Source organism: Urocampus carinirostris, chromosome 1 (genome assembly GCF_059441175.1).
Source record: "Urocampus carinirostris isolate Australia breed hairy pipefish chromosome 1, RoL_Ucar_1.0, whole genome shotgun sequence".
In the NCBI taxonomy this organism is placed as follows: domain Eukaryota; kingdom Metazoa; phylum Chordata; class Actinopteri; order Syngnathiformes; family Syngnathidae; genus Urocampus; species Urocampus carinirostris.
The window spans coordinates 14,088,436-14,099,377 of NC_142349.1; the positions used below are offsets into that span (position 1 = coordinate 14,088,436).

A 10,942-nucleotide genomic window follows, 5' to 3' on the forward strand; every position below is an offset into this window, starting at 1 on the left:
ATTCAAGCAGAGGAAATTAACAGGAAGTTGTCTTGCTACGGATTAGTGGGGTGGTAACATTTGATAAGTTCTCACATTTAAGTTACAAAAACATGTTTGGTACGAGCTCAGTCCAAAGATTAACTTTTACAACCTTTGGCGGATCACAGGGAGAAGCTGGAGCTGAAGGACCTTCCGGAAAGACAGGTCCAGTAGGACTCCAGGGACCCCCTGGAAAATCTGGTGCTGAGGGTCTTCGAGGAATCCCTGGCCCTGTTGTGAGTCTTGAGTTTTCATTTATGAAAGCACTTTCTAGCACACTTGGTAAGTCTTCTTGTTTCATGTCAGGGTGAGCAAGGACTGCCTGGTGCCTCTGGAAAAGATGGACCTCCTGGACCTCTTGTAAGTTTTCCATTGCATGTTTTTTTTCCCTTTTTCCTTAATACTCACCTATTCAACTGTCTACAGGGACCACCTGGACTTCCTGGTATGAAAGGCGACTCTGGATTTAAGGGCGAGAAGGTAAGATGCTCAAATCAATTGGTACTTACCAAATCATAAAAACTACAGTGGGTCACATGCCTTTGCATTTGCAATATATTGCTAAGAAGAAGAAAAAATGGAGGGGAAACTACACAGTAGATGACAATCATGCCCCGCTTCATCTCTTGTTTTAGTATGTGGCTGTTTTAAAGCAGTTTTAAGGGGTCGCTTGGATGCAATGTAGGCTTATATGAGAGAATTAGTATATATGTTACTTAAAGGCGTTTTCGTTTTGCTGGTCATTTTGTTTTTTGAAAAAAAAAAAAAAAGAAAGAGGAATATTTTATAAATGATATTTGAGAAGTGGAATTTTTTTCTTGTCATTATGATGGAATAGTGGTTCCTCATGTCAGACAATTTGACAACCACTGATTATTAACCATTGCTTTTTTCCTTGGAACTGTTTTTCTTCCATGTTAATTTAGCAAGTGGTATCATGTGGGCTTTTGATCAGTTCACAGTAGAAACAGCACAACAACAAAAAATCACATATTGGGTCCTCTTGGTTTGGTAATCGTTTTATTTTAGTTGGTAAATTTCTGTTGATTCCTCCTTGGAAAAGGGTCACCCCGGTCTCATCGGTCTCATTGGACCACCTGGAGAGTCTGGAGAGAAGGGAGACAGAGGTCTTCCCGGACCACAGGGCTTGTCTGGTGGAAAGGGTGATGCTGTGAGTTGAAATTTGAAAGACTTGTCAAAAACTTTCCTCAGCTTATCTTAATAGATGTTTTTTTTCTCTTTGTACTCAGGGTATCATGGGTCTTCACGGACCAGTGGGACCTCCTGGTCCCCCTGGTATTCCTGTAAGTGGCCCTTGTGGGTTGTTACACATTTTTACTTCATTTTTTCCACCTTAATTTTTTCCCGCTTTCTCCTAATAGGGAGCTCACGGACAAAAAGGCTCCAAGGGATCATTTGTAAGTGCTATTTTATTTCATATATTATATTTGTATACATTGTTTTATGTACCATTCTTGGATCAAGGATACATCTTCATTTGCCATAAATTATGTTTTCTTTTTGCCTTTAGGGTGGAGCAGGTCAAAAAGGAGACCCCGGAGTGATGGGACCACCTGGACCTCCTGTACGTTTCTTACATTTTGGTGCACTGAAAATATGTTTTTTTAAAGAATTGATAGAAGACATGAAAAAATAAAAAACAGAACAGAAGCGAGCATCTGTAATTAGTGCGTATTTTGATGAAATTGCAAATCCGAACCACCTAACAGAAGCAAAGAAAAATAAATGTATTAGATGTCCTTATTTTCCACACGTCAATAAGTCGAATAAGTTATTTTTTACCCTGGAAGTCAGTTTTACTGTTGAGTCTTGTAAAAGAGTACAGACTTTTTTGTCCTTTCGCCTGTTCGAATCAACCACACAGTTGCAAAACGAGATGGTAAAAACAGGCACTGGAGGAGCGCTTGAGTTTACGTCTTTAGTCAAATAAAACAAATTTAAAAAGAATATTCTGGGCCTGTGAATACAGAACAAGGCGGTGATGGTTTCATAAGTGTGCTTTTAAAATGGTTGACAATCATGTACTGTATATACCAGAAGATGGAAGAAAGTGGGCTATGACGAAAATAAAACATAAGTCAGTGGAAAAATTCCCAAATCCCAGCTTCTCACCAGTTCTTTGCAAAGAATGAATCCTGCAGGTGGTCAAAGAAGGATCCTATCCAACAGATGTAGAGACTATATAATGACGTCAAGTGTATAAAGCAAGAATAATCATGCGGGAGATATAAATGACTAAAATATTTAAGCGGTTATAGCTGAAAATTCCTCCAACCTAGCCTGTATATAATGTGAAACATTTCAGTACTACACCTGTTTTTTTAGTTACCGTGTTTATTCGTGTATAACCCGCATTTTTTTTTTACCCAAAAAATGTTCTCAATGTTTTGGTGCGTACCTTATATGTATAGTGATTGATCACTCCCATAATATCATTGACTACAATGCGAAACATTGGCTACAAAGGGAATTGAACCTGGGCCGCAGTGGTGAAAAGGCCAAATCCCGTTTACTAGAAATCCAGTAATATAGATGAGATATGATAAGGCATCATATTTTTATCTCATCATTACACTACTTTTAGTCATGGTACCAGAGACGAATGTTAGGGAATTTCTGGATTTTTCTTTTTAGTTTGTCCCTCTCACAGTGGACATGTACCTATGATAAAAATTTCAAACTCTTATATTCTAGGTCGGAGGAATAGCAAAATAGCAGCGTGTTCAAATACTTATTTTCTTCACTGTACAATGCTTGGTTTGAGCTGGGAAAAATTGAAACAAAATGTTTAATTTAAATGAGGGGTGCACTCTATACTTAATTGTGTATTATACTTGAATAAATACGGTATGTTAGCATTTGATGATGATGATAGTATTCGACTAAAACTGTTTTCAGCTAATGTCCAATGAATGGGCACTTCAGTAACTGAGTCTTTACAAAATTTCCTGCCAAATCGCATTTGAATCAAGTTTGGTTGACCTTTTGTCTTTTGATTTGAAGGGTCCGGTAGGCACCATTATCCAGTCACTGCCCATCCAGCACGCTTCGAGGAAAAACAAGCGTCAGGCCGAGGAGCAGGCCGACGAAGCCTTGTCCGATGATTACAGCGTGGGCGGCCTGGCCATGGAAGACGTCTTCGGCTCCCTGCACAACCTCAAGCAGGACGTCGAGCGCATGAAGTTCCCTCTTGGCACCGCTGACAACCCCGCTCGCACCTGCAACGACCTGCGCCTCAGCCAGCCGGACTTCCCAGATGGTAGGCGGATCTAGATACAGCAGTTAGCTGTTAGCATTACAGCAGTTACAGATGACGTGCATTTAAAATTCCTTGAACTCCACAAGAGTTATGTGACATTTGGCAGCAAATAATGATACAGTGGCCCCTCCAGATAAGAGATGATTTTGTTCCTGGAACTAGCTCGTATCTTGATTGACTCGTACCTTTAATGTCTTTTTCCTGATAGTAAAGAACTGAAAACCAATTCATCCGTTTGCAGGCTTCTAAAATCATCCAAGATAAACCTAAATCGCTATACAACACATCTCATGGATGATTTAAAACACATTCAAATAGTAAACAAACATGCAAGTCTTATCTAAAGCTATGTATACAATCTACATCTATCTAATAGAAACTATTTTAAAAATCCAGATTTGGGTGTGTTGGCTCAAATATTTGAAAATTGAGGCAGTCAACTTTTAGCCTCCGCAAGTGTCTTGAGCTAGGTTTTGTGTCAAGGCACCCCTATGAAATACACCCACACAAAAATCTGTAAACATCTGCCTTTGTGGGGTCAGCTTTGGTGGGGTCTAACACCCTTGTGGGGGCTAAATTTGGTACTGGAGTTTATTATGAACACATATCACGGTGTCTTGTCAAGTCTACGGTTGCTAAAGGTGTGTGTCTGTGACTGTGAAGGAGTGTGGAAGCATGAGAGCTCAGGTTTGTAAACCGGGACAAACAGATGCTGGTGGTGAGCGGCTTCGAGCACTCAGCCCTCTAGTGGTAGCGTTTGAAAATGGTCATAACTTAAATTATTGTGTCTTATGTTGGGCCCGATTATTTTCTAGAAAAACAGCTCATATCTCAAATGTCTCGGAATTGTATCTAGAGGGTCCCTGTATTCATATGTCTGAGATATTTTCCTTTAGTTCAATCACTGTCATTGACAGCTATGCACATCAAACTTTAATATGATAAAAATAACTGTGTTGATTTAGTTAATGTGAAATAGTTTGCAGTTTTATCAGGTTTTAGTGGAAATTAATGATTTTGCAGTGGTATTTCCTGGGATTTTGCTTTATTCATGCTCGCATTACCACCATCAGGCGAGTACTGGATCGATCCCAACCAGGGTTGCATTGGAGATGCCATCAAAGTGTTCTGCAATTTTACGGCTGGGGGGGAGACGTGTATCAACCCAGACAAGAAGTCCTCAGGGGTGAGTTTCAAAAAGAACACGACTCAGTTTGGACAAAGTGCGTACCTGTTAACTTCAGCCAATTGTTTTCATTTGTATTGATTGCAACCCCCGTATCAAGCAAAACGTAACTCCGAACATACTTACCAAGACTCAGAAAGACCATGTCTAAAAAAAACAAGATAATTTGTGGAAACAATTTTATCATACTTACCAAAACAACAACACAAACCATTTTCTCTGCATCTTTTTTAATTTTTACCCAACTTGCAGTAAAATTAGTTTTGCTTAGTACACATAACATAACGGGATTTTACAGACTTCATCTGTTCTGCATAAAGTTTCACTCTGTAACAGAAATGTCACAATTTAGTGTAATTTGCAACAAAGATGTGCGAGTATCAGCTCCCCTTGTCTTTCAATTTTATGGATGTACTTTCATGCATACTCTCTCACTGTAGGCTTTGAGCGAGGAAGTCAGTGCAGAACTTTGTTAATCTCTTTTATCAATCTTGCCCAAACATGCTTTTTAATTTAAATATGTTTAGCCATAGAGACTGGATTAATACCGCGACAATTTTAGCATTTTACAACAACGTTTTTGTTAGCTACCAGTGACTGAGACGATCCGGATTAGAGCCGAAATGGGCAAACCGAGATTGGTGTTATAGAAAAAAAACATTTGAAAAATACATCTATGTATTTTCTTGTTCAAAAAAATATTTGTTGTACATAATTTGAAATGATCAAAAAATGTATAAAAAGCAGGCTAAACCTATATGTTGATGCATGTAAAATTGAGCGTCACGGTCTGTCCTCTCTCCCTTGCAGGTCAGGATATCCAACTGGCCTAAAGAGACGCCCGGTTCGTGGTTCAGCGAATTCAAACGCGGAAAAATTGTAAGTAAAAAATGACTGCGGCCGACGTATCAACGTTTGTACAACATTCATGTTTCCTTCCTCGCCACCATGCAGTTGAACTACGTGGACGTGGCAGAGAATAGCATCAACGCGGTGCAGATGACCTTCCTTAAACTGCTCAGCTCATCAGCCCGCCAGAACTTCTCGTACATTTGCCACCAGTCGGCTGCGTGGTACGATGCCAAGACTGACACCTACGATAAGGCGCTGCGCTTCCTCGGCTCCAACGATGAGGAAATGTCGTACGACAACAGCCACTTCATCAAGCCGCTCCTCGACGGATGCGCCGTAAGTACTCGACCTCTACGACTCGGGTTATACCGACTAGTAAACTGTCATTTTTAAGACCTGTTCCTGGTTTGAAATGCTAACATCAACACGACTTTGAGTTTTTCAAACTATTTTTCACATTACTTTTACCACAATCCTTAAATTGAAATCCAATTTTAAGACACATTCTGATTTAATTTTTATTTTGTTGCAGAAATGTGGGATGTATTTTATTTTCTTAGACGCGGTCACCCCTCTTGAGGGATATGACCAAGGTAGATAGATAGACATGATTTTTAATAAAAAACCTCTTTGCTTGAAATTCTAATCCAGGCTGCTCGAATTAAAAACGTTAACATAGCTATACTTGAAAACCCTTTTCAAAACTTTAAAACAATTGAAATGGTATGATTTGTGTGAAAATCAAAATCGCTTTTTATATCCTAATTCTTTCAAAACTCTGATTCAGTGTAGAGCTCATTAGAGTATTTCATTTTAATGGGACGTTGTGTATTTTCTAGTGAAAAATAAAACTTCATTCATTAACAATATTGGTTTGATAATGAACAAAATTACATGAGTTATCACATAAACATTTTTTTTTTTTTTTAGAAACTCGTAGGTCAAGAATATTTTGTTCACTTTACATAACAAGGCTCACCTAAAGGCAGAAGACAATTTTGTCTGCCATCTTGCTAAGGGTAGAAAAAAAGTCTTACTGAAGGCTGGAAACAAAAATTTTAAAAAAGATGGTGCAGTTTTGCATAGTGAGTCTCTGTAGTTTGTACCTTTCCTTGTACTTTGTAGCACTTTTTTTCGGTTGCCCTACCCCATACAGCGACATCTAGTGGTCAAATACTACACAGTGTTCCTCTAAATACTTTTTGTTTAGGTCTTTTTTTGAGTTTGTGTTTTTTCTATTGTTTGTGAATAAATGTGGCGTGCTTGGAAAAGATCCATTTTTCATTCGTGATTATAAATAGCTTTGTTTTTCAGCACTATGCTTTATTATTCAACCTACATGTGTAGCCTACCTTACTAATTATAAGTTCATTGTTTGCGGTGTTCTTAAATGTTCAAAAGGAGAATATTTTTTTTCTATTTAGTAAGTTATCAATGTCCCATTGAGTTTGGAGACCCTTTATGATTGTTAAGGTAAGCTAGAAATGTAGGTTAAATGATAAAAGATAGTATTGAAAATTAAAGTGGAATATTTGGTGTTGATATTGATTCACTGTGTCAGGACCAGGACAGAACCAGGACTCACTTGCGTTATGTTTCTGACAAGTTTTATTGGAGGAAAGAGAAAGGGCTGCGGCCAAGATCCGGTGTTCGTTGGACGCGGAAAGCAAGTCGCTCTCGTACTCGGATTGTGCTCCGAACGCGGAGGTGGATTTTCCGAAGTGAGCGATGGCGGTGTCAGGGACAGAAAAAACGGGTCTGTAGTCGGGACTGGGAGAGCAAGGCGCGGTCGGCGTCGTAAGCCAGAACAGGAGAGTAGACGTGGTCAGGATCAAAACGGGTTGAAGCCTGGGACAGACGGGAGCAAAAAACGGGACAGGTGGGAATCAGGGTCGAAAAATGCTTGCCTGGTATTCACTGAGGTTCGCAGACGGACTGACAACACTGGACTGACAGGACTGGGTTCAAATAGTCACAGGGAGCCAATCAGAACCCGCAGCGGGTGGCGCCAAATGAGCAAGCACAGCTGAGTCACATCAGTAATCATGACATACTGGTCCAGGCCATGTGAAAACCAAAAGTCTGGATCTGTCCTCGGGCCAAATTGATATGCTCCCCTAGCCTTTTTGGTGTTAAATCTTCTAGGTTACAAAAGCAGATCTGCTCCTAGGGGGATGGGAATCAAAAATCAGGAATATGATTGGCCAATACTGACAATGTTGTAAACAGTGCACAATAATCAGACAACAGTCAAATTCAAGAATTTCTATCTCATGCAATCTCTTTTCCAGTCCTGCAATATTAAAAACAGATTGAACGTATTATTTTTTTTTCAAAGTGTCATCCGGCCTAACGCCGCCTTGTGTCGTTTTTAGTCCAAGCAGGGGTACTCCAAGACCGTTCTGGAGATCAACACCCCTCGCATCGACCAGCTGCCCATCCTCGACGTCATGCTCAACGACTTCGGCGACTCCAACCAGAGGTTCGGCTTCGAGGTCGGCCCCGTCTGCTTCCTCGGCTAGTTGCCTACCCCGAACACCCCTACGGACCCCCGCCTACCACCTAAAGTCCTCTGGGCGTAAACCCAAGAAGAAATAAAAAATTGGGGGAGTGTGGCAACCGCATGACTGAGAAGCGAGTCAAGAAAGAGAAGAGAGTGACAAAAACAGGACTTTCTATGCCGTGACGGGCGGGCGGTTGCGCTCCACCACAGACGTGCGTTTACGCAAAACACTCAAGGTGCTACACAAATTGCTTTTTAATGAAACTGTAATTATTATAATAATTATTATTATTTTGTACAATATTGTGGCTTTCTGAATCCAACACCCTTAAAAAACTTTGCATGTGTCCCAGATGGTATTTGTTTTTTGTTCTGTGTCAAAAAGTCGAGAATCTATACAACCTGGACGTACAACGCTCTTGACCAAATTGTAAGTACTGAAATGTTTTGTAAATAAAAATTGCCTTTTATGACAACAAGCAACAATAAAACATAAAATATTTTAGTATTTTAATGACCTTATGGGAAATTGAGCCATAATAAAAAGTAATATAAATATTGTTTTTATCCTTAGTACCTCAAATAAACATGGGCCGTATTTTTCTGTTTCAAATACATGAGGTTATATTTTGGGGGGAAACAGAACATTTTTATTATGTTGATTTTAAAAAAAGCTTGTTGACTTATTGTGTGCCTCTTAGAAAATTATTAAAACTGGATTCTGAAACTGAATGACTTAGTCATTTTTGAAAAGGGTAAATAATTAATGAATGAGTATTTTTATGTTGAAATATTTGTTATGTCGTTGTTTGCTCTAAAATCAATCTTTCCATTCAGTTGCTTCATTTCTTGTCTTTTTTTCCACCAAAATCTTGTTTTAAAAAACGTATTTTCCACCCTAAAAGGATTTTTTTTTTTTTCAATAATCAAGTTTAGGGCAAACTTTTTGAGTCGCAGGCCACATTGGGTTTAAAAAATTGTAAAAGAGCCAGAGGGAAAATACTATTTATTTGATTATTTGTATCTACTGATAAAGTCTCGAATCTGATACTTTGGTGATACATGAAGAAAAAAGAGTATGCTGGGTGATCTTTATTCATCCATCCGTTATCTGCACCGCTTATCCTCAGTGGTGCTGGAGCCCATCCCAGCAGTGGACAGGACACCCTGAACTGGTTTCCAGCCAGCCAGTAGCAGAGAACACAGAGACAGACAACTCACTTGCTCATTCAAACCTAGGGACAATTTGGACCGGCAAACTAACCTGACATACATGTTTTTGAGAATGTGGGAGGTAACCGGAGTGCCCGGAGGAAACCCACGCAAGCACGGGGAGAACATGCAAACTCCACACAGGAGGTTCAATCTCATTACCTCTGAACTGTGCCGCACACGCGCTAACCACTGCGCCGCCGTGCTGCCCTGTGATCCTTATTTTTGGGCAAAAATTAAAAAATGAAAAAAAATGGAGATGGGTCTTTTAAGGATAGCAGCCACAATATGAATTTATGAGTAAAAAAACATGTACACATTAAGAAGTACATGTTATTTAATCTATAAATAACTTTCAGAATCAAAGCAAAGGCATAGATTATGTCCCTATTCTTGCTGCCGAATGCACCACCTGCGATTTGTAGCAATGTGTTCAATAACCACACAATATTAAATAGGAGAGGTAAAAAAATACATATACACACATCACAAAATATATAATTTGTAAATATTTTGTTCTTATTTTGCATGTTACAATATACAACTGGTAACTGTAGTAACAGCTTTGAAAATGATCCTTAGCAAGCAATGACGTTACCTCTCTCACTACTTTATGGAAGCCCGAAGAAGACGACATGCTGCTACATTCATCCGATTCAGAGGGACAATAGTCACTTGATGAGTCCGGCTCTAATTCACTAATTTGAACTGATCACATGATCTCGGGCCACTGCGTTCCTTCCGGCGATCGCGTCTCCTTGGGTGATCGCGTTCCATCGGGTGACCGCGTTCCCTCAGGTGATAGCCCTCCCTTGGGCGACCACGTTCCTCTGGACAGGCAAGTAACGTTATTCCCCAATGACCATACAATGACGATGGGACTTTGCCACTTTTTTTGAAAGGAAAAAGCTCTGTTGAAGAGTTAACTACCGCTATTCGTCCATATCTAACAACTCTCACCACACTGCTTCACTACGCCTACTCGCCTCATGGGGCGGCCTACACACACCCTTTTGCCAGATGTAGAAAGCGGGCGTCCTTGAGTTGTGGACAAAGATCTGATTAAAGCTGCTCCTGCTATTCAGTTGTGATTTATCATTCAGAAACCATTCCCAGAGGCTTGATACTCACCGATGAGAAGCACCAAACCCTTAATATTTTTCTTAAAACAATCAAACCGTAATTTCTCATGTGGACGCTAAGGGTCAATGCAAACGTTTTTATAGGTTATGGAACGAAAATGAGTCAAAAATACATGCATCGTCCAACTCCGTTGCCAAAAGTTTTCCATAGCTGCAAGTGCTTTTACAATCGTTTTAGCATGACTTATTTGACCATTCTCTATGCTGATTAGCTATAAGCGCAAAAGTTTGGTTTGATTCATCTTCACTGTGTTTTCGGCGGGCGGGAATCCTTTTTTGAAACGTGACTATTTCACGGGCAACTGCGCTAGCCCGTGCAAACCACACTGATTTGAATAAAAACGCAGCACTTCAAACCCCTGGTTTAAGTTCAGTCTGACATGTAGCAGTGTCAATAAAACATCATTGGGTGAAAAACAGCGGCGGACCGTGGATTTTTCAGCGCGTTTGGTTAAATGTTTCAACATGAAAGCGCACATTCGGAAGCAGCGCAACCAGGGAGAAGCAATGAAATGAAGCTGACAGACAATTAGGAATTATTGAATAAGTATTGATGGACAAAATGTAATTAAGATGATTAAGGCAGAAAAGCAGTTCCTCACAGCTGACCACTGGTCAAAAAAAAAAAAATAGTTTTGTTCTTGTGCAGCCCGGTGACAAACTACCTACGACCGCTGCCCTTATCCCACTATCACTGTGGGCGATGGGGATGGAGGCTGCGCATGCGCGTCTCCGCGTCAATTGCA

At 40.0% G+C, this 10,942-nt stretch overlaps 1 protein-coding gene across 1 annotated transcript in view; it reads left to right on the forward strand.

Annotated features, from left to right (window-relative positions):
- The window catches only part of LOC148373628 (collagen alpha-1(XI) chain-like), a 94,654-nt gene extending 86,080 nt beyond the window's left edge, over window positions 1–8,574 (forward strand). Inside the window, exons 56-67 of the mRNA XM_088327490.1 lie at window positions 150–257; window positions 328–381; window positions 448–501; window positions 1,085–1,192; window positions 1,272–1,325; window positions 1,404–1,439; window positions 1,553–1,606; window positions 3,046–3,301; window positions 4,375–4,487; window positions 5,298–5,366; window positions 5,442–5,675; window positions 7,715–8,574. Coding sequence (XP_088183616.1) covers window positions 150–257; window positions 328–381; window positions 448–501; window positions 1,085–1,192; window positions 1,272–1,325; window positions 1,404–1,439; window positions 1,553–1,606; window positions 3,046–3,301; window positions 4,375–4,487; window positions 5,298–5,366; window positions 5,442–5,675; window positions 7,715–7,861 — 1,287 coding nt within the window. The 3' untranslated portion in view covers window positions 7,862–8,574. The remainder of the gene's footprint in view (window positions 1–149; window positions 258–327; window positions 382–447; window positions 502–1,084; window positions 1,193–1,271; window positions 1,326–1,403; window positions 1,440–1,552; window positions 1,607–3,045; window positions 3,302–4,374; window positions 4,488–5,297; window positions 5,367–5,441; window positions 5,676–7,714) is intronic.
- Window positions 8,575–10,942: the final 2,368 nt, after the last annotated feature.